Source organism: Scylla paramamosain, chromosome 27 (assembly GCF_035594125.1).
Source record: "Scylla paramamosain isolate STU-SP2022 chromosome 27, ASM3559412v1, whole genome shotgun sequence".
Lineage (NCBI taxonomy): Eukaryota > Metazoa > Arthropoda > Malacostraca > Decapoda > Portunidae > Scylla > Scylla paramamosain.
In genome coordinates this window covers 7,267,697-7,292,926 of record NC_087177.1, presented here as the reverse complement: position 1 = coordinate 7,292,926, position 25,230 = coordinate 7,267,697, and the positions used below count along the sequence as shown (strand labels likewise).

The 25,230-nt window shown below is 35.3% G+C and overlaps 1 protein-coding gene across 1 annotated transcript; it reads left to right on the top strand.

Moving 5' to 3' along the window:
• Positions 1–3,761: 3,761 nt before the first annotated feature.
• LOC135114110 (sodium/hydrogen exchanger 8-like) lies at positions 3,762–24,067 on the top strand. Its single transcript, XM_064029814.1, has 15 exons — positions 3,762–4,151; positions 4,891–5,163; positions 7,418–7,548; positions 7,795–7,875; positions 8,569–8,627; positions 8,855–8,938; positions 9,449–9,550; positions 10,178–10,356; positions 11,199–11,443; positions 14,540–14,709; positions 16,589–16,730; positions 16,933–17,075; positions 17,661–17,744; positions 17,965–18,108; positions 19,953–24,067. The coding sequence occupies exons 2-15, from the start codon at positions 4,916–4,918 to the stop codon at positions 20,049–20,051; spliced, it is 1,911 nt and encodes a 636-aa protein (XP_063885884.1). The 5' UTR covers positions 3,762–4,151; positions 4,891–4,915; the 3' UTR covers positions 20,052–24,067.
• Positions 24,068–25,230: the final 1,163 nt, after the last annotated feature.

Genomic DNA, 25,230 nt, shown 5'->3' with positions numbered 1-25,230 from the left:
TTGTCAATACGCGTATATTTAAGTCTATATATATATATATATATATATATATATATATATATATATATATATATATATATATATATATATATATATATATATATATATATAAAACTAACGCTACACGTCTGCGTGTACTCGTGAGTGCGCTTTTTATTTTATTTATTTATTTTTTTCATCGATTATCTGATTATAATAGTCAGACACCAAGCAGATCATCAACGCCACGCACTGGTTTTATGATGCATGTCATATGTATGTAAGCGAATAATGTGTGTGTGCGTGTGTATGTGTATGTGTTCCTTGAGAATTAAGATATTTAGCTAATGTTTGAAAAAAAAAAAAAAAGAGTACGTAATTATAATTAATTTGAACCGGTTTTATGGGCACTGCACATTCATAAACACAGGCATGATATACCAAGATAACACCGAACAACAATCTTTTGAGTCAGGTCAGCTGTACAGTCACTTAAGGATACTCCGCACAACGCCCATTACTTTCATTATCCTCGCTTAATGGACATTCGAACGTCGTAGATATACTTTATAGTTGACTGTTTTTTTTTTTACATGTGAAGATACTGGTAAAAGGAAAAAATAACACTCAATTATAGCTTTCCTAAAAGTCAATAAGCAAAAGTTTGTGTATTTTCTCTTTTGATGCTATTCCTGGTGGATCTAGATAAAGGCGGCCTTGATCTGTAGAAATGGTTGATGCGTGACAGCTGTTGCCACTGAACTGAAGAAAAGCGATCGATTAACTCTGACCAACTACTAAGCCTGAGTTATTTATATTTCCCGAAACTTTAGTGTGATCTGCAGATTCCATATTATTTCACTTTTTATGTAAGAAGATGAACAATGTGGAGAATTATGATCTTATGATGCCCGTCCGCTACGCATCTATTATTACCATTGTTATTACCATCATCAGCATCATCATTATCTTCATTGTTGTTTTTTCATCGTCATTATTATCATTATCATTATTATTATCATTAGTTATGGAATGTGTATGATATATATATAATATATATATATATATATATATATATATATATATATATATATATATATATATATATATATATATATATATATATATATATCCTTTTTTGACACTTCAATCATGATGACGAATTATTATCACCACAAGTCATGAGAGAGAGAGAGAGAGAGAGAGAGAGAGAGAGAGAGAGAGAGAGAGAGAGAGAGAGAGAGAGAGAGAGAGAGAGAGAGAGAGAGAGAGAGAGAGATCACCCAATCATCATTTTCCTTATACTGAATTTTATCACGCCTCTGAAACCACTGCCACAATTACCTTGACAGCCAATAATCCCGAGGCTCAACATTATTTTTCGAGGATCGAACCCCCGACCGGCCGCGGTGAGGGGCAAGCACGCCACCCTAGCCAAGCCCTGCTCACCACTGGGCAACCACTGAAGATAATACCGCTCGGTTTGTTTTTGTAGAGAAGGTGGAGCTCCGTTGATCTAAATAACTACAAGTGGAACCGTTTTTCATTTAACTGAATTCATAATTTTTGACGATATGATGCACCGTACATAAAAGCAGAATGTCAGCTTAAAAAATTGCGAAAAATAGACATTTTAAAAAGTACGCAGGTAAGCTGAGCCAGTTTTGAGATGATATTGGTTCCAATGCGTAACCTTTCATCCTTGGGTTCTGAGTCGTGGCCAGCCACCGACCAGTGGAGGAAATACTCGTGCTCCGACAAAGGCATACCGCTTCCTGTCAGAAATCCAACACAAATTAGCGATTACAATGGCAGACCATGCTGAGGAAGCGAGAGAGAGAGAGAGAGAGAGAGAGAGAGAGAGAGAGAGAGAGAGAGAGAGAGAGAGAGAGAGAGAGAGAGAGAGAGAGACCAATGATACATGAGAGTGAAAGGAAAACAATGAATCTTAGAATTATTTTTGCGAGGACTACAGGTAAATGAAACAAACTGGTGACCATTTTTACTCCAGATCTGAATTTTTTTAAATAAAAATATTCCGTAATACATCTCGATTTTTACCAATCAATGTGATGCTTTAATTTTTGGTCACATGATTGCTCACAAAAATTAATATAAGAGTAGACACATCAGAAGAACCTTCATTTCATTGCTTGTTTAAGCCTACCGCCTCTACAAATATTTTCCTCGCACATGTACTACTTCCTTCTATTCTTCCACGTAACATGTGGCCTTTCTCTCCAGCTAGGATTTACAGTTTCACTCACGAACTATTCATTCTTCATCATCTCAATGTGACCAAATAGCCTCAGCGTTTCTTTTTCGCCCATTGTTCCACTCAAGACTTCATTCCATTTGCACAGGTGCTCTTCCCGCATCTCTCATGCACGTGACCCTGGTGTGACTTGTGATTGACTGGGTTTCACAAAGGGACCTGATAGTCAGTGACCACCATCATGCATTGACAATGAACTGAACGAAAATAATCTTCTAGTCAGGAAAAAAGTAAAGTAAGCTCGACAGATGCTAGCTATAGTATAAGATTTAAGGAAAATAACTTGAAATTGTGAACCTCATAAGATAATACTGAACATCAAAAGTTTCAGCTGCAAACAGGCTTGTTACAGACATGACATCTTTCTCTCACTCGCCTCTAATTTGCCACGATGCTTTAAGTAAATACTTCTTAATTATATCAAAACACTAATGTAAGTGGGAGCCCATTAAATACTTAAACTGATACAGAGAGGGTGTCGCATATATATATATATATATATATATATATATATATATATATATATATATATATATATATATATATATATATATATATATATATATATCAAAATGACTGCGAAAAACTTTGAAAACTTCATGAGTTTAGAACGTAGACGAAACTCTCTCTCTCTCTCTCTCTCTCTCTCTCTCTCTCTCTCTCTCTCTCTCTCTCTCTCTCTCTCTCTCTTTCTAAGTTAGCACAAATCACCAAACTAGGTCAAGCGGCATAGTGCCTACCACAACAAACATACATTTATCGTGTGTCACTACTGTGTGCTCCTCACTGTACACTACAGATTGAGTTCTTTACTTATGTAACTTTCACACACACACACACACACACACACACACACACACACACACACACACACTGTACTTACATCTCATTAGGATTTGAGAGAGAGAGAGAGAGAGAGAGAGAGAGAGAGAGAGAGAGAGAGAGAGAGAGAGAGAATAAGTAGCATTTACTTCCAACTCTTGTACATTCTATGAATAGAATATACAAGATATACTATCTGTTATACATATTAGCTTCCAATATCAGTTATCGTTTGTACGAACACAGGAGTGAGGTCAGTGTTTCTGTGAAAGTAGTTCTAACGTCATACTTTATTTTCATGGCTTCGTACTTTAGAGAATTAGGGGCCTTAATCAGTATATTTTCTTTTCTTTTTTTTTTTCTTTTTTTTTTGATAAATGCAAATATTACAGATTTATATTATTACCCTACTTGCTGTTACATATAAATGCAGCCGACAACATTTGGGATTAAGACGAATTGTTACTTAGCGAGCCTTCATAAGACGGGACGGAACACATCTGCATTACTCAACACAAGAGAAAATAGGCAGAAAATTTCTCATTTACGATATTGCGAAAACATGCAAAGAGAGGTGTGCTGCAAAATTACCCCCTAAACCAAGAATACTTAAGAGACCTGGTCTGAACTGACATACGAATGAACTTGATCGAAGATGAAGCCAGTGTCGAGATGGCGATGCGGACGCGGCAGATATCAACAGAGTGCGCGCCGTGACACAGACAAGCTGCTGATGTGTCACCTCCACAAATGGCGCAGAATGTAAACACTTTTTGGGGGCGTGTTCATCGATGACACGTGTGGAGGACGCTAGTGGTGATAAGGACACTAGTAAGGGGGAAAATTGGAATCGGTTGCTTGCTGGAGAGTGTATCAGTTCCTGGCCAGTCAGCAGCAGTGATTGGCTCACCTCCTCTTGAGTGTCGGCCTCGGCCGGGGTGCGCTAGATAGTATGAGGTCGGGATTCACACTGGTGCTGGTGACGATTCTGCTGTTAACAGTGGGACAGCAGATTCAAGTAGCAAGCCAACAGACTAACAGCACTCCAGGCCAGTCTACTGCAATAGGATCTGAGGTGAGTTTCGGGGGATAATCCTTTAGGAAGATTAAAGTTGATTCTGTTGTGTAATGTCTGGTATTATTTCGGTAAACCGCATCTTTAGCGGTAAGAGGTTGTGTGGTATTAGACTTTATAATCATTATTACAATTTTTTTTTTATGATGTTCTGCATAAGTCGATGGGGTCCACAAACATTATAACTGTCCTTTTCTATAACATTTTTGGACCAGGATACTCACTGGTAGATTCCAAGTCAATCTAGCCACAGCCATTCCAGAGCAAAACTCTAGTCATTCTGGCCCTAGACCTTAATCCATTAGTTCTCAAGCTTACTTGCCAAGTTGCACACTGATCTAAGTACACATATCTATTTAGGAAAATTATTCGAAGATAATGAAATGGCGCTGAAGGAAAAATCCCTTATGGTTCTGTATAGTTATGCCACAGGTCAACCTTCCATTGATGGTCCTGCTCTCCCAAGGGACATACCTGCTTCATGATAGAAAGGAGTTTTACAGCTTAGCTCATAGATATATAACATATCAATTTTGATATCAAGGGCATATGAACATGCCTTTAATTATAATCTAAAGTTCAGATGGTTGGAAAGAATGTCTATAGAGAGCTTGTGACTTGAGTATTTTCTCATTTATAAATATACATAGGAGACAGAGTAGTTGAAAGTAACTCTGACCTAAATTAGAGGATAGGTTATTTTTTTTATCATATACATATTTACTTTTTTTCTTTTCAGCCACTCAGTGAAGCTGAAAAAAAAGATGACTTCCTCCTTCCAACTGCACCCACTACCACTACCACCACCACTACTTCCACCACCACCCACCACTACAACCACTAGTGTAGAGGCCACAGAGGGCCCAAATTTAAGTGTGCGTGTTGCTAATATCAGTATCAGCAGTATTTGCAACACAACGAACAATAATCCAGACAAGTTAACTTCATTCTGTCATCTGTTCTGTGTCAAAGACGATAATCAGCCAGAACAATCAGAGGAGAAAGATGAAGGGTAAGTTGAATTTAGCCTTGTTTACTGCAATACCTGTCCCTTAAGGACAAAGCTGGGTAAGTTACAGTCTACAGGCTGGATATTTTCAGTGCCATACCAATGCATCATGTGATAGTTCCTTTATATATATATATATATATATATATATATATATATATATATATATATATATATATATATATATATATATATATATATATATATATATATATATTATTTATTTATCTATTTATTTTATCTTTGTATTTTATTTGTCATTTTTTTCTGAACAGATAAGTCTTTACATCATGTAAATGTTGTACATTTTCAATTTAACTGAATGCTTGACCTAGTTTTCAAAATAATTGCCCATCCCTGCCTGAGGGATTAGTCACTGCAACATCTTACACCTGTTTAAATACCTTGTCCTCTCTCTCTCTCTCTCTCTCTCTCTCTCTCTCTCTCTCTCTCTCTCTCTCTCTCTCTCTCTCTCTCTCTCTCTCTCTCTCTCTCTCTCTCTCTCTCTCTCTCTCTCCAAGGATCTTCATCTACTACTGCTTCTTGTGTATCCTTGTGTGATTACATACATTCATTTTTTCAAGTGATCAGTTCCCATCACTCCATTTCTCATTCCTTATTCCTTCATCGTATGTGTGCAAAATTCTTATTCAAATTGGGGAAAGTTTTCTAATGAAGAAGACTGTTTGAGCTATTTGTTTCACAGATGATTATTCATGAAGATCATTACAGATCTGTATTGCCTACTATGTCAACAGATAACAAAAATAATGAAAAATACTTTTTTATGATCTGTGGAAATAATCTTACCAATGAGGTAGTCATTTTGCCCATATTTGAGCCACACAGTTTAGCTATCTATATCTTATGTGTGTTCTTAAGAACTCTCACTCCTTAGGCCCTATGTGATGGACACCAGAGCTGTGCAATGTAAACTAAAAATTCACTTCTTGAAACCCAAATCCCCAAACTCAAGTATAGTGGAACCTCAGTTTTTGAACTTAATTAATTCCTGAATGCCATTCAAAATCCAAAATGTTAAGAAACCAAAACTATTTTCCCCATAGGAATCAATGTAAAACAGATTAATCGGTTCTCAGACACCCATCCACCATGTCTTAGCGGGTTATGACCAACGTTCCCAGTGCTAAGATGGCTGCCCCACAGCATCTCCAGCTTTGAATCTTTTTATCCAGAAAGGATGTATTGAATGAATTTAGTGACACAGGACTCATCAAAAGATATTGTTTAGACCATGTAGGCATTGTCTTTGTCACCAATTAAGCGAGGGAAGCCTTACAGAGTGACACAGAGAGGAGCAATCCACTCACCACCAAAATGAAGGTGATCATAATACTTGGACATCTTGCTGCTGGGAAAAACTACTGGGAAAATGCAGTTGTGCAATAATGATGGCATTGTGGGTCACAGAGAGAGCCACAGGAGGCTCGGGATTACTCCTGAGCATCAAACCTTGTTTGTTTACATCAATGTTCTTGATCGGGATAACATTTAACTTATTTCAAAGATTGAATTATGGTCTAACCCTCTGTGTCTCTCCTCCAAATATATAAAGACAAAGAAAATATTTATGGAAACTATAAATTAGTAATAAATGGCAGCTTTTGCTACATCTTGTAGTATTTGAAATCAAGTAACTTTGCTCAAAAACCTAATTATAGTACGGCAACTGAAGCAATTGAGTTAAAATTTTTGTTTGAAAACGGAGTTGTTTGAAAAGGGAGACATTTGGTAACCAAGGTTCCATTGAATTACCTTTCATTGCTCCAAATTTGCAAACTTTTTGAAATTTGTTATTTTTACAAATGCAAACCATTTTTAGCTATTTCAGTATCAATCGATCAGTTAGATTTTATTTTGGATAGCATTAGAGGATTTATTAAACTTAGAATGATGTTTCTATACTCAAGGAGTTGAGAATCTCCAGCACTGATTTGTTCAAATCTGCTGTATCTAAATAGCCATAGCCAGAATTCATCCAGATATGGAGATGTTTACTGTATTTTTTTTTCAATGTATTTTCTTTTAACTTGTAAGTTTGCAACAGAGAATCTGGTTGGAATTTTCATTGATTAAAGAAATTTAGGTTGCAGCTCAGGTTTTCATGGATCATGTTTAATATGCAGTCTTTTTTTCTTTGAAATGCAGATTTGTTAGCTTCCAAGCCATGTATTAATGTGTATGTGTATTTTCATAATCTTTTGTCTTAAATTCACTGTTGATTATTGCATTTCAGAACTGTTGTTGACACAGAGCCTGCAAATGAAACCCAGGCTTGCCATTCAAGTGTTGACTTGCCTGAAGTGGGGGCAGCTGAACAAGAACACCTATCCTCATTGTCAATCTTCCTCATTCTCTGTGTGCTTGGTAAAGTTAACTTTCATTTTCTTTAGTTATATAAATGCTTTTAATGCAATATAATTTAATCATGGATGATCAATGTTAGTATAAATCATCTATTTAGTAATGAGCATAATATTGTAGTTAAGACTGTTGACATCATGAAAATGAGAGTCAAGTCCAGCATTAATATTTCAAGAGCAAGTTAATAAGATTGAGCTTAGGAGACTGTCTGCTAGTAACTATACTTTGATACTAGTTTTTTACCAACAGCTATGTGTGTTATCTTGATATTCTTCCTGCTGAAAACAAAGTTGAATTACCTGCCAGAAAGTGTGGCTTGTGTTATTGTAGGTAAGTGCTACCATATTCAGAGGAAAACAATATTTTTTTGAAGATTATTATTATTGAATGATAATCATGATTGTATATTTCTCTTGAAAAAAGGCATGCTTCCATAATATTTATGTACATGTGTTTCTCTCTCTCTCTCTCTCTCTCTCTCTCTCTCTCTCTCTCTCTCTCTCTCTCTCTCTCTCTCTCTCTCTCTCTCTCTCTCTCTCTCTCTCTCTCTCTCTCTCTCTCTCTCTCTAAGATTGGCATTCATTGACCGTACACACAAAAGATATAAGATTGGCATTCATTGACCATACACACAAAAGATATCAATGTATCTCAACTGAAAAATCTATATCTCATCTTTTAGCAAAACAGCTATCATGAAGTTAGGTTCTTTGTTCTCTGCCAACAGAAATACAAATAAAAACACGTAGACTATAGGTAAACACACACAATGAGAAGTTAGTATTAACAAAAAGCATGCACTAGTTGAAAGGCAGATTGGATAAATGTAGATATGAAGATGGAACAACACAATTGTAGCTCAGGCCCTATAAATTATAAGTGCGTATAAATGTAAGTAGATAAATACACAAACTGCACCTTGCCTTCTTCCTGTCTTTGGTTGCTGGCATCTAAGAAGAAAAAATGCAAGCAAACATGAATATGAATTGAGATAACTAAAGTATTTTCTGTCTCTTTATGCAGGTGGAATAATTGGACTTGCTTTAAAGGTCTTATACAGCAAACACATTGCAAATTGGCAGGTAAGCATTAGGCACTGTTTGTTCATTTGTATCTACAGGTTGTCATAATTTTTGTAATCTTTAATTTGTAGAAATGCCACTTAACTGTAATTTTGTTCAGGAGAAATAAGCTTGTATATAATATATACATATATATATATATATATATATATATATATATATATATATATATATATATATATATATATATATATATATATATATATATATATGCAAATTTTTTACAGAAAGAGGAGGCCTTCTCCCCAACTGTTTTCTTTTTGGTGATCCTACCGCCCATCATATTTGAGTCTGGGTACAATCTTCACAAGGTTAGTTTTAAGTTGAAGTGCTTTATGAGTGAAGTAATTATGTTTATATTCTATATATCTTTGGGAATAGAAGCACTTACCTAAGAATATCCTGCTTGATAGCTCATGTGACATGTTATAACAGTGTGACCTTAGTCATGATCTTCTCCAATCATGCATGGTTTAAGTTCTAGATATTATGCTTTCTTTTTAAATACAAATAACTCTTCAGGGAGTATTTTATCCATACATTTTAGTATTATTGCATTGTGTTTGAGTATCAGCTTATGCATCATGTATGTGTAGAGCACTTATTGGAAGCCATTCATATTCACTTGAATATAATTAAGAGAAGACTATGGAATTCACTGCAGGATTTATGGCTATACTATGACAAATTTTTTTTGGAATCAAGATGGTTGTTGTGTGAAGGCTTTCTGTTTGAAACACTAGATGATGTCACTTACTGGATTAGCAACACATGTCCTAGCATGTACTCCTATTAATTAGTAATTTATAATTTTTTTACAGGGTAATTTCTTCCAAAACATTGGGTCAATACTGCTGTTTGCCATTGTGGGAACAGTGATATCTGCACTTATCGTGGGTGGTGGAGTGTATCTACTTGGACAGGTGAATTTTAAGCTCTAATGAAACATGTTTTAGCTTCTGCATTTTCAGGCAGAAGTGGTGAGTTTTGTATAATGACATGGAAATACTTGTAAAACACCAGTTTGGATTTCAGGAATTTTAAATATCAAGGTTAATATTTTATGTTTCATAATTTTTATTCTTTTGATTTCATCTCAAAGAGTGTGGAACAAAGTATTTTGGTTTTTGTGAGGGAAACATTCACAAATTCATACTCATACATACTCATACAAATAAGAGAGTAGGATTCCTAGCCTTGGACTCCTGTTGGAAAGGCCAGCTCACAACTCCTGAGCTTATGTTCCTTACCTCTTCATTGTTAGGTGAACATGAGATACAGCATGAAAGAAGACAAATCCATTTTTTTTGTCTCTGCTTGCTCCAGAATTTTAACTGCACTTCTCAATTGTAAACCAAGTGTGTACTACATCACCAGATTTTGGAATTTTTTATGAAGAATTCTCAATGTATAGTGACCATAGGATTATTTTGTAAACAGAAATAAGAGACAATCAATATTTAGATTTTGTGAGAAAGTTATTACAATAAATTTCCTGCAGTTTTATTGTAAGAGATATAGAAATAATATATTTTTTTAACATTTTACAGGCTGATGTTGTTTACAAGTTAACATTTGTAGAGAGTTTTGCCTTTGGCTCCCTCATATCAGCAGTGGATCCTGTGGCCACTCTAGCCATCTTCCATGCTCTCAATGTGGACCAAGTTCTCTACATGCTTGTATTTGGGGAAAGCATCCTGAATGATGCAGTCTCCATTGTCCTCACCAGGTAATATAAGATTACATGGATGCAGTGTTCAATAGAGTCTGTTTCAAATCATGGAGGGAGAAGTTTGGGACCATTTTCTAAAATCTCAACATAATGATCCATACAGTAATGTAGCAATCCCACACCTTGGATGGGGCATATATAATATACTTGTTCAAAGTCACATGGTGTGATAAAGGACTAGATTGGTACTCTTGATACTTAACTGGTGGGTTATCAGAGTATATAGTAGTTTACATGGTTAAAAGCTGGAAATAAATATAGTTACATTTCACTTCATTACATGGTGAATTGTTTGATTGAGACCACCCCTGTGGTTGTTATTAGGACCACAAGTAATGTGGGTATTTTCCTCATGCATTCTCTTAATAGATTATAGGAGTAGGAAGAGGTCCAGATGTTGGAAGGTTGGTTCAGACTTTGGCCAATTCCAGATGCATCATCTGATGATTTAAACTGCATGATTTTGTCAATTATGGTATTTTGTTATATGATGTGCATTAATTTGCACAAAAATTCTTTAATGTGAGTATCTTTTGGTTTTTAAATCTTTAAAATCTAAACCATCTAAAGGTTCAACACCTAAACCCTGACTCTGCTATCTGCCAATTTATATTATTGAATATTGTTAACAATTATTTTTTGTCATGATTTTACTGTACATCTTATAATTAATAATGTTAACAAATAACAAGAGTAAGTGCTATTTGTGCTGATTTGTGAGCTAACCACCTGTAATGGATATCCATATATGAAAATAATATGTGTAATTGAATAAGATTATTTTGCTGAAAATTTTAGTTTTTTTTTAAACATAAATCTAATTATGACTATAATTTCAGTACAGTCATCGAAATGGCATCACCTGCGATGGCCACCATGGGATCTGGAGAAGCAGCACTGTACACAATATGGCGATTTTGTGTTATGTTTTTCGCATCAGCAGGGATTGGAGTGGCTTTTGCCCTTCTCAGTGCTCTTCTCCTGAAGTATGTGCCTGTCAGGGAATATACATCCCTGGAACTTTGTATCATCATCATCTTCATCTACGCTCCTTATACCCTTGCTGAGGGGATCCATTTATCAGGTATTGCCAATGGCAGTTTATTTGTATTATACAGCTTGGTGTTATCCATTGCAGGTAGGATATAGTATAGCTTTACATTATGCAGCAAGGATACAGTTGTGCAGGTAGTATGTAAAATGTAATGCATTAAATGCACTAAAAAATGTCTCCCAACAAGCACTTGGTCATGAGTCAGCTCCTTGCCATGACATTGCTCCACTACTCATGGCTGCTGATTGTTTGTGTTCGTTGCTTATTACTGAATGTATGAACTGTGACTGTGCTCAGCTATCACCATGAAAGAAGCATGTTCCAGTTGAAGGTAACTGCTCCAGTAGTCAAACAACAAAAGCAACATGCTTTGCATATGCAACAGAAGGCTCAAATGTTAGACAAGCTAAAAAAAACATGCCGCCACAAATATTTTTGGTTCATCATCCTGTTGTTGATGTTGATTTACAGAAAAGATAGAGATCACACACTGACAATGTTGGAAAAAAGATTCAGAAAGGGCACTAGTACAAACGTTTCTCATTCTTTTCACACTAGCTCGGTAAAGGAAACTTTTGCTGCTTCATGGGAATGGTTAGATCTGTGTTCTAATATACTTATATTTCTTACTTTTCGTGAGGCAGTTTTCGCCCTCCAAAGAATGCTTCTTAGAGAGAGAGAGAGAGAGTGTGTGTGTGTGTGTGTGTGTGTGTGTGTGTGTGTGTTTACATTGTGATGTACAGAGCTTGAGTTACACTTGTGTGGTCTTTGTTTCCATTGTTGTGTTCACCCAGTTTTTCCTTTAATTGATCCATCTTCTTCATTTCTATTGCCTTTTCCAAGTCCATTCCAGATATCTGGTCTTATTCATTATGTGAAAAGTTAGGCATCTTGTAGTATAATGCTTGGCTCATCAGAGATATCACAGGTTTGATACATTGGCAGGATGAGTTAGATGGGCAGTTACCCTTTATCTTTGCCTCTGTTAACTAGGAATCATTAGTTATGTGCCAGGTACAAGTCAGGTGTATCACTGGGATGAGTACAGTATAATATCAAAATATTACAATTTCATCTTTTTATCCTTAATTTATTTATTGGTACATAGGGACCTATAAAAATATCCAAGGGTTACAGAGGAACATAAAGGTTGGGAATCCCTGTGCTAGGTGAACAGGGGTTATATATTAAAAGCCTCACTGTGCCTTAGACTCAAACTCAGGTCTTCTCATTTGTGAGCTGAGCATGCTAACCACTACATTTTGTGTGTGTGTGTGTGTGTGTGTGTGTGTGTGTGTGTGTGTGTGTGTGTGTGTGTGTGTGTGTGTGTGTGTGACAGCCCAGTAAAGAAGGACTAGTAATTAGCAAATTTTTTTTATGGTGCAGCATCATTTGCTACCAGGTGTTGTTGAGGGTGTGTGGAAGTGTAGTTAATTCCTGGAAGTGTGCACACATTAATGCCTTGCATGTAGAAAACATCCTATTCTAATACCTAAAGGGTTGTTGTTGCACAGTGAATGTCACCTCTCTGGCCAAGTTATTTGAAGCACCTAACCATTCTGAGGTGGTTAGTATCCACATATATTATGGATGAAGTACTAATGAAGCACATCCTCCTTTAGTAAGTTTTGCCACTAGTCAAGTTGTACACATTATTGAAATGTAAAAGAGCCTCCAGCACTAAACCCTTGCATACCATTTCCATGTTCCAGATTCCAGAACTTGATAGTAGTCATTCCTTCTAGTCAACATATTCCTCCACTTGGTGGTGGGACTGGAGATCACTGTAGTACATACACTGCTGTGAGTGTGTAAGATACTGAAAAGAAAGTGTCAACTTGTGAGAAGTGGTGCATATGCCTTAGAACCATGCTATCTCTCAATTTTGTTTCCTGGCAATGAGATGGTGATGCCATACTATATGCCCCTTCTTGATGTAGAGGCATTATGTTACCCTGTCTCCTTCCAGTGATGGGTATGATTGGGATCATTCACCTTGCTCAAGAGCCAAAATCTTACATGTTACACATTTGCATATTTTCATTTGATAAGGCAGTTAGGAGACTCAGGGCAAGAAGGCCTTAACAGGAGGCATGGCCTCTTCAGAGACTTTGTGGTACAATAATAGCAATTTCATGCTGTAGTCATGGTTGTAGTCCAGTGGAAAGCAATATGGCAATAGCTCACCTTAAAAGGAAAGGACAACTACACTTCTCGGTGAGCCCAGCATGAGAGAAAGTGCAGCACTCTTGGCACTTCATCTCCAGGGAGGGAAGAGTCTTAGTGCTAGATACTAAATGTTGGAGATGCAATGGTTAGAGGCAGCCTTCATGCCATTAAATCTTTAAATATTCCCAGCTGTAGTCAGTCAGTTTAGACTGATAGATCCATTCCATTCTTGACCTGCAGATATAAGTGCTGCAGGATAGTAGTTCTTCAGGCAGAGTCAGTGTGCCCACCAACTCCTTGATATGGCTGAAGGTGAGGTGGCCCTCCATATCCCTCCTCCCTCTTACAGGTGAACACAGCTTCAATGCAAGGGCCAAGGAGTGACCAGCCAGGAGACTTGCCTAGTAGTGCTGGTGTGTCATGGCCAAGGTAGCAGTCAAATAGGCACACTTCTGGTGATGGCAGACAGTCCTGCTGTCCTCCCACAGGCTGGCCTCCCATCCTATGAGTAGGTCCATAAGCTGCATGGGTTCAGGCTCGGTGTGTGTCCTGATGAAGAACTATTTGCAGCTGCATGTTACATGTATAGGCAACCATGCTGTTGTCCTTTGCAAATGGCTGGTGGTTCTTTGGTTTCATGTGTGGCATGTTTCTTTAGGTATCCCTTCATGTAGTAGTTACATATCTGCTTTTTAGCATTGTCATCATTTGGTTCAACTGGTTGGTGTCATTAATACTTTTTAAGTTTTTAACCCCCTTTGTGGTTAGGCTGTGGGTGTTTAAGTAGGTGTAGGATTGGTGTGTTTTGTATTGATTAGAAAACTTCATGCAATAGTGAAATTCAAAGCTGTAGTAAAGAACAGTCTTGATTTTTCTGATAGGAACAGATCACCAATAAATTACCATATAAACATGTAACAGAGCAAAATATTAATTTCAATGTACTCTTCTTCTCAGGAATAATGGCAATCCTCTTCAATGGTATAGTAATGTCTCACTACACCCATTTCAACATGTCTCCAGTGATGCAGATCACTATGCAGCACCTCATGCGTACGCTGGCCCTCATAGCTGAATGTACAGTCTTCATCTATCTTGGACTTGCCCTATTTAGTTTCAGACACCAGGTAAGGAGGACTGTTGTTTAATAGTTTATATATATATATATATATATATATATATATATATATATATATATATATATATATATATATATATATATATATATATATATATATATATAAACTAATTGGTTTTCAAACAAAATTTTGAACTCGCCATTGCTTCGGTCACCAAACCTTAATTCAGTTCTCAAGTAAAGTTATTTATTTCAAATACTAAAAGACAAAGCAAAAGTTGCTATTTATTAATAATTTATTGTTCCTATAAATATTTCCTTTATTTTTATGTATTTGGAAGAGAGACACAGTGGGTAAGACAATAATTCAATCTTAGAAATAAGTTAAATGTGATCCCATCGAAAACTCCTAATATAAACAAACAGTTTTTTGGTGCTCAGGAATAATCCCGAGCCACCTGTGGCTCCCTCAATGACCCACAACGCCATCACTACTGCACAACTACATTTTCCCAGTAGCTTTTCCAAGCAGCAAGATGTCTACTCGTAAGTGTTATGATCACCTTCAGTTTGGTGATAAATGGATTACTCTTCTCTGTGTCACTCTGTAAGGCTTTACTTACTAGATTGGTGACAAAGAGAAAACCTGCATGGTTTAAACATCTTCTGATAAGTTTTATGTCACAAAGTTCATTCAGTACATCTTTTCTGGATAAATAACTTATGAGCTGGAGATGTTGTGGAGTGGCCATCTTGGCTGTGGGAGCATCTGTTGTAAGCCACTAAGACATGGTAGGCTGATGTCCAGAAACTGGTTAATCCATGTTGCATAGATTCCTATGGAGAAAATAGTTTTGGATTTCGAACAGCATTCAGGAATTAATTAAGTTTGAGAACTGAGGTTTCACTGTACAGTATTCCTTACTATTTGAGGAGAGGTTACATTCTAAAACCTTCAATCATTAGTGGAAATCAGCAAATGAGAAACCACCCATGAGAGGCTCAGCAATACCTGTTTATAGTTTAAACCATAAAATATATGTCTCATACTTATTAAACACATTTTAAATTCACTTTAACACAATAAAAGAAAATTATATGTATAGTACATAATATGCATATATATATTTTTTAATACAGTACACTGTAAAATGAAAAACTAAAATGTACAGAAAACCATTGATATAATGAACTTCTCTTTACTGAATTACAGGTATAATACCCTCTTTAAAGCTGCTGCCTGCCTCCTACACCATTCTCTCTCTCTCTCTCTCTCTCTCTCTCTCTCTCTCTCTCTCTCTCTCTCTCTCTCTCTCTCTCTCTCTCTCTCTCTCTCTCTCTCTCTCTCTCTCTCTCTCTTATCTGAGCTGAGAGAGAGAGAGAGAGAGAATCAGCCATTGTCAAGGTCATTGTCAAGGCTGACACACACACACACACACACACACACACACACACACACACACACACACACACACACACACACACACACACACACACACACACACACACACACACACACACACACACACACCACCACCACCACCACCACCACCACCACCATTAACTTACCTGAGAGAGAGAGAGAGAGAGAGAGAGAGAGAGAGAGAGAGAGAGTGTGTCAAGGTCACTGGCTGTCACACAGCTTTCTCTCTCTCTCTCTCTCTCTCTCTCTCTTTATAGTGAATTTTCGTCTCTAGCAATGCACCTCTCCATTATACACATTCATTATATCATGGGTCTACTATAATTTACGATAATTGAAAGAATAACCCAGGCATTTTTGGCCAAAAGATTGAGTCGGTGGGGACACCTGGTAAAAATCCGTGAAGATGCAAAACCACAAATACCGAACTGCAAATACACAGAGGTGCTCGTATAGTGAATTTGTAGTTGTTAACAGTCTCAAGTTTTTATCTTTTATTTTACAGTTTCACCTTGCACTAGTGGTGTGGAGCATTGTGCTTTGCCTAGCTGGCAGGGCTCTCAATATTTTCCCCCTCTCCTGGTTGGCAAATAAGTTTCGTGATCATCAAATCAATTATAGGATGATGTTCATTATGTGGTTCAGTGGTGAGTAAAAACCTTTATTTAGAATTTGTACATACATATAAATATTTTTTATTAAAAATTTTTTTTTGTCCATGTTACAGATTTTTGAATTGCCATTGTTTTCAAACACTTTTAGTGTGCTGTTTCTTTGTCAGATTATAAATATGCAAACTCCAATTATTAATTATGTCATAGCTTCATTTAATACCAGTGTTTCTTTCAGGTTTGAGAGGGGCCATTGCCTATGCCTTAGCTCTTCACTTAGAGTTCAGTGATGAGAAGCGTCATGTGATTGTAACAACAACTCTCATCATTGTTCTGTTCACAATATTCATCCTTGGGGGCTCAACCATGCCACTTATAAAGGTATGTGTTGGTAGATTGCAGTTAGTAAATCTGTAATAACAAGTATTCTAAGAGAAAGGAAATGTCATATGTTCTTGTTCACTTCTTAGTTATATATTAAGAACATAAGAACACTATACATTGTTTTCCTAGATGGAGTTCAGAGCTAACTATAACTCCTAAATCTTTCTCATACCCTGTACCTACCAGAGTTTTGTTGTTTAATGTGTACCTACTGTGTGGGTTTCCTCTACGTACACTAAGTACTTTGCATTTGTTGATATTAAATTGCATTTGCCATAATAATTTTATAATATTCACATGTTTATAAAATTTGCTAATTTTATAATATCAGGTCTATGAGATTTTATAGCACATTTCTTTTACTATTATATCCTATTTACTTTTTTGACTTTGTGTTATCTGATTGTAATAGAATAAAAGCCCTGCCATGTTGTAAAATGTTAAATCAGTCATTCACATTCTTTCACAAAGTAGTTTATATGCTTGTCTCAGATTTATTAAATACTTTCAAAATTTCCTTTCAGTATTTGTGACAATATTCTTGGTTGTATTTATTGTTTCATATGTTTCTCTTTTGATCAGTATCTAAAGGCAGACAAACAACAAAAGAACAGGAGAATAAAGGAAAGAGACAAAGAGCTAACTTTGAGTAAAACTAGAGAATGGGTAAGTATATGATGGATATCTTTATCTGGATTATATGATTTCTTTGTTTTTCATAATAGCATACTACATAAATATAAATACAAAATTTACTCAAAATCATATTCTTGCATTATTTATCGGTGAAGTACTATTACATGCTATTCTGGTAAACAAACCTTGAAGTGCTGAACTCCTATCCATTGTATTATTGTACTCATATATAATTTTTTGTTCACTTCAGGGTCAGGCACTGGACTCAGAACATTTATCAGAATTTACTGAAGATGAAAGTGATAGTCCTACAGGGAATCAGTTGAGAGGTTTCCTAAAGTTGGATCTATTGTACATCCGACCCTTCCTAATACGACGAGTCACTCATCAAGAGGTTAGTTAATAGGGTGAAGTTCCCCAAGAAGTTACCATACAAATTAATAAGCAACAGTATTATATGGTAGTTCTGTGAGAGTGCAAGGTCAGTAATCATGATCTTGACCTCCAACATCTTTATATTATATAGAGTCTGTTACAAGACCAGAAATGTTCCACAACAGATCGCAAAGCTGGTAAACATGCAATTGCTAGGTGTAATGACTTATGTAATGTTTTGGAATCTTTACCATAGTTCTGAAATAGGTTGGATCATTTTGTAATGTTTTTATAAATTATATTTGTATTATTTGTATATATTTTCATGGAAAATCAAATAGCTTACATGACCTGTATGAATCACTGTATGGAAATTAGGCATAAAGTGCCATACATGTACCAGTGGACAACACTGTTGAGTTCTGCCATCACAACTCATGGACATGTTCAGTCCTTCATGCTAACTCACTGCCACCCCATTACTAGCCATGACCAGTGCTTCATCTTAGAACTCATAGAGACCGTTGGCACTAAATGACAGTCAGAACACTACAATGGACTGGACAAACACAGACCCAGACTGAAAGGAACTTGGTGAGGTCTCGGGAGTGGTGTCAGTGGAGATGGTGACATTGCTGCCGCACAACCTCTCTTCTCTATTTCCTCTTATCCTCTTTGACATTTAATATTACTCAATAGGGGCATATCTTGTACAGCACATGTGGTGACCAGTAAATGTTTTGGACAAGACAGCAGAATAGAGAAGATGAGTGAGTTCATCTGCACCATTGCCACTCACCTTAACAGCCTGGGTCATGCAACTAACATCCTCTTGAATTTATTGCAGCACAGTAATTCACCTTAATAAAATCCAAGCAACTCAAAAGGAAGGATTTCCTGTAGTGCACTTGTGGCAACCTTTCAGGAAGTAAACAGTTCATGCAGGGAAACCACAGAATGCCTGACTTCTGATCTCTCTAAAATTTCTGATTGGGGCAGAGCAAACTTAGTATTGTTCAGTGCCTCAAAAACTCAATTCCTCCATCTGTCAACTCAACACAACTTTCCAGACAACTATCCCCTCTTCTTCAGTGAGACTCAACTGTCCACCTCTTCTACACTGAACATTCTCGGTCTGTCTTTTTCTTATGATTTAATCTCATCTCATCTCTAGCTAAAACAGCTTCTGTGAAGTTAGGCATTCTGAGATGTCTCTGCCAGTTTTTCTCAACCCCCCAGCTGCTAACTGTACAAGGGCCTTATCCATCCATGTATGGAGTATGCTTCATATGGCTGGGGGGGTTCCACTCATACTGCTCTTTTAAAAAGGGTGCAATCAAAAGCTTTTTATCTCATCAACTCCTCTCCTCTAACTGACTGTCTTCAGCCTCTTTCTCATTGTTGCAGTGTTGCATCTCTAGCTATCTTCTATCACTATTTTCATGTTAACTGCTCATCTGATCTTGCTAACTGCATGCCTCCCCTCCTTTCAGAGCCTCACTACACAAGACTTTCTTCTTTCTATCACCCCTATTCTGTCCATATATATATATATATATATATATATATATATATATATATATATATATATATATATATATATATATATATATATATATGCCAAGTTATAGCAGCTTTTCATAGCATTAAGTAAACTTCTCTCACTTATAACAATCCAAAGTTGATTAATTGTGAAGTTTGTATATTATACTTAAAGGTTTTGTTATACCCAATATTAACTGTATCAGATATATTACTTGAAATATGATTTTTAGCTTAATCCTTCAAACCTTTATTTTACTTTATTTATTTATTTTTTTTATTTTTTTTTATTTTTTATTTATTTATTTTTTTTTTTTCCAGGTTCGGTCCCATGCTTATGACCTGAAAAAACAGTGCTACCAGTCAATCAACGTTCAGGCTTCAGAGTCAGAAGAAGAGGAAATTTTTACTGCTCACTAATGTACATAATATGTTTCTGGTTTCATAAAACCATTCTGTTAAGAAGTTTATATGCTTTATGTAAATGACAAATATTTATGTAAATAGCATGTTTATTTTCATTTAAATGTAAGAATATCCTAACATTCATATGGTAGTTCATTTATTATTAGTAAAGGAAATCTTTAAAAGTCAGGCTTATGATTCTTGCCAGTTTGTAAGCCCATGATTTGGCATTTGTAATAATTTGGGACTTTTCTAGACCAAGTTAGGCTTTTAATTGAGATTAAAAAAAAAATAAAGAAAGAAATAAAGAAGGTAAATTTTTTGAAATATGTGGTAACAATGAGGAAAGTTCCTTTAGTAATTCACTGATAATCTGGCATGCTTTAATCTGGATTTTTGAGCCATCCAATTGTTTTCCTTCCCTGTTGTATTACTAAAGCTCAAAAAATATAAGTGTGTGTGTGTGTGTGTGTGTGTGTGCGTGCGTGCGTGCGTGCGTGCGTGCATGCGCGCGCGCGCACGCCCGCATACGTACATTGCAATGTAAGTGGTTTAGGATTGGCTTTTAAGTAGTCTATCCTAGGCTTATGTTCAATCACCATAAGCAATTTAGTTCAATAGATGTTTTTGCTCATACAACTTATGCCTTCAGCCTGGAAAGTATCAATGCTCCTGTTTGGGATACTGAATTTCTTTACATCATTTAAGTCTCTTGTATTTCATGATTTGTGAATTTACTCTGTCTTTCAATCTCATACTTCTAATAAATACTCTTTATCCAATCATTTTGGCTCTCTCTCTCTCTCTCTCTCTCTCTCTCTCTCTCTCTCTCTCTCTCTCTCTCTCTCTCTCTCTCTCTCTCTCTCTCTCTCTCTCTCTCTCTCTCTCTCTCTCTCTCTCTCTCTCTCAATTTATTTGTGTATGGAATTAGTTAATTAACTCTATACAAGAAGGCATGGAAACACCCCAATTGTGATGCTACTACCTTTGCTCCAAATTAATATTAATCACCCTGAAATTGGTCATTCTTATTTAAATGCTCAGCAGTGCCATATACCATTTAAGATATTTGACATTACATTTAGTATCAAAAAGTTACACTTGTAATTTTATGTTTTAAACATGTATGATTAATCATCCCTTCCTCTCAATGATTTTTGTAAAAATGTGAGAAGTTACAAGTAATATGAAGTATTTTACCCAAACCCCACAAAGTTTAATAATTGCATGATTCTACTATAGAATGATACAGGAGACAAAGTTAATATATGTTTAATTTCTTACTAAGAAATTCATGCATGAAAATTATTTGGGAGAACCTTTTCACAGTATAATATGTACTCATGTTCATATTTTGATACTAAAGTACATCAGAAATTATCAGATGTGCACAGAAATTTAAATAAAACATAATACAATATGTTTTTTCAAATACTATTAAAGATAACTGTATTCATTATCTTACTTTTTTTCAAATATGTTTAACACCTGGTCAGATAAGTATTTTCATCAACTTCAATTTTAAAGTTTAAAATCAAAATCCAGTGCAATAAACTTTGTAGATGTATTTCTGTGTCATATATATATATATATATATATATATATATATATATATATATATATATATATATATTGGTGTATTTATGTGTTTACTTATATTGTTTTTGTGGAATTTGTAGTATTATGTTCATATCAATGAGATGATTGCTGTAGATCATGACAGTTTTTTTCTCTTATTTGTATAACATATTTAAAAACAGTAAAACTTTCTTGTATTACCACAAACATAGCTAAGCAAAGGATCACAGAAGCTACTGCTGTATCCACCAAAATGCAAATACCAATGACTTTTTAAAGATCATGTATATTCCAGTTCAAAAGATGCCACATAGAGGTAGGCCGATTAGTATGAGAGAAATGAGAAGATTTAGAGGTAGGCCGATTAGTATGAGAGAAATGAGAAGATTGATACATAGTTCTGTGAAGAAAAATCACAGACATAAATCTCCCTGTTACATGCCTACCCAATTGTGTGATATGTGCAAACATAGCTTGTAGGTCAGATGACAACTAATTCTAAAAAGTTCAGCCAGTAAGAACAGATATAGGATTTTTCTTTATTAAGTAAAAACATCGCACATCCAGTGAGTGAAGACAGACTGGCATGGCTAACAAGAAGCACTGGATGTGTGATGACAGACTAGCATGGCTGACAAGAAGCATGAGACCAGGTTGTCATACTTTTGCATTTTGATAATATAGGTTTTGTTGAGTCTAGGATAGAGGCTGGTGGATTTTTTAAAATTAGCAAAGCATAATTCATAAGTCATCCTGAATTAATAACAATCTGCAGTGCTTTCAGTCATATTAGATACCAAAATATTAAAGAACAGTGTTATTGCAAGCTTTTGTACATTATTTTCATTGTTAGCAAATAAGAAATCAAAATTTACAAAACTTACATGCACTTGGACTGACCCATATTAAATCCCAGATATTCCTTTGTAATTCCAAATAGCATGTGTTTTTAATGTTCATAAAATATTGTTTCAAAGATAAAACAACAGTTGTCTACTGATGTCCTCAGGCCCAAATAAGTATTATTGATTTTTTGTACTGATACTCATAATTTGAAAGATACCAGACTGACAAAATGAGATATTGTGGATTTTTATTGATATAGATTTTATAATATTAAAATCAAGAAGACATTATATCTTGTCACAGCTACCTCCCTTTACAGGAGATTCCATCAGCTACACAGAAAGAAAATAATCAAACTAGCTGATGTTCAGTATTGTTTGGACTTTGAGATAATGTTATGTAAGTATATACTTCATTATGTTTCCTTTTTGTGCAATGTGCCTTTTTTGCACATCCAAGTGCCATCCAAGGAAGAAGCAACTAAAAAGAAAGGAAGAACATATTTATAGAATTAAAAAAAAATGCTTCTTTCTTGATTCATGGAAAGAAAAAGTACAGTACCTGATGAAGAGTTCTGAGCTCTCTACCACTCCGTGGAGATGTATTATAAAATTGGGTTTCAATAGCAGAGCATTTCTTCCCTTTAAGAATCAAACTCCAGTCTCCTGGATAAGTAATTGGATCCATATATCTTTGTGAACAGACATTAATATATTACAGATTAATGAGTAAAGATCTCATTAAATATTCACAAATATTTGATTTTGTTTTAGATTAGAAACAAACTTTTCTTTACAGTAATGCCAAATACAAAATTGTTTAATATTCATTATATATATAATTAATTATGTGTTATGTAATTTTGTAATCAATCTCACTTTTGCCCATTAATTGGCATTTTAGACCATAATAAAAGACCAAAACTCTAACATACGCAAATCAAAAGTAAGATAGTAAACCACTGTATTTCATACAACATCCAGTGCAACATTGGTCCATCTTTTGTTGTTTTGATGTTAAGTACCGTGTGAGATGGGCTGCACTATAATGTACTGTATGTATGTCATGAAAAATTCTTATACTTTGATACCGTAGAAGAAAGAATGTTAATAAATTTTAACTCGTATGCAATAGAAAAAAATAAACTACAATAAGGGAAATATAAACCTACAAAACGATGGCCAATTATATATATATATATATATATATATATATATATATATATATATATATATATATATATATATATATATATATATATATATATATATATATATATAGTTTTGTGTGTGTGTGCGTGTGTGTGTGTGTGTGTGTGTGTGTGTGTGTGTGTGATATTTGCATTATAAAATGGTCTTCTGAAAGGTTGTCTAGGTGATTTTTAAATGGGGAAAAAAAAAAAAACTCAAAAAAAGAATTTATTTGGAACCTATTTGTTCACTTTACTGCAATGTTGTGCTTAAGGTTATGACTGTACACTATACTGAAGCAACAGAGTTGATGATAAAAGTGGTTGTGAATAATCTTTTTTGATAATCACTTTAAAATTCTAAAAATGGAAAGCAGTACCACAAGTACGGATAAATAAAATATAATTTCTTAATTGACGTTTTTGTTTTATTCAAAATGTGAGTTCATAAATCCTAATCACACAGAAAAACAAATTTCTAATGAGGCACTGTCAGTGAAAATATAAAAAGGGGAGGGAAAGAATATTAATAAATGAAACTTGTAAGAGTAACATATCACCAGGATCTTGAGCCAGTTGGTATTTGATTACACTAACTCTTACAAAGTATTTTCATTCTAGCTTAGGTATCTTGTTCATACCACGGCCTCCAAGCTCTTTATTTTTGCTTAAGCATAACCTTTTTAGCTTACGCGAACTTTCCTTTCCCATTATTGGCAGCCTCCCAGCCAACTCATCACTGCACCTACACCAACCTTTAAGTGATCACAAACTACCACTTACCATAGACAGAGCTATGTTAATACAAGTACCCAGACATAATTAATAACACAGTTTCTTGATTATCTCCAATTTATGATATCCCCATTAATGTTGCTTCAAAGCAGAGGAGGAACGCGTTTTTCAGGGATGAAGAAGAATTATAATAACAAATAGTTATGGTGATAGTAATGATAATTCACAGTTCATGTTATAGTACTGAGGGCTGACGTGAATACCTTTCATACAAATTCATTAATCAAATTTAATACGTTCATTAACAAAGGGAGCGGCAAACAATAAAACACAGGTCGGTACGCAGTACATACAAAACTAGTACCTTGCTAATCAACTATGCTGGATAAACTATGGTACTCACCAACAAGCACCGTCCTGCTTGGCCTTCTGGTAAAAAAAAAAAAAAAAAAATGTCTATTTAATTTTCACAACCGCTTCCGTTTATCCTGCTCTCACAGCAAACCTACTCCCGACTGCCCCAAGCATTCAGTGACCAGTCACTTTCCTCTGCCCAGCGTGCCAGCCAGCAAATCAAAATGAACCATCCACACTCAGCTCTACACATCCAATGTTGCGAACTGTTTGTGAAGACTCAAGTTTCAATAAATGATATATTATCCATTGTCCTTCCTTAACGTTTGACTTAGTTGAGTTAAAAGTACTATATCAAAGTTTCATTTACAAAAGGAAGTGAATACAAATTTTTAATTATCAGTCACAAAATGAATGAACGACACAAAAACATGAAACGGAACAAGGTATAGGATCGAAGCATCAACACAGCTAAACCATGAAGCAGCCACC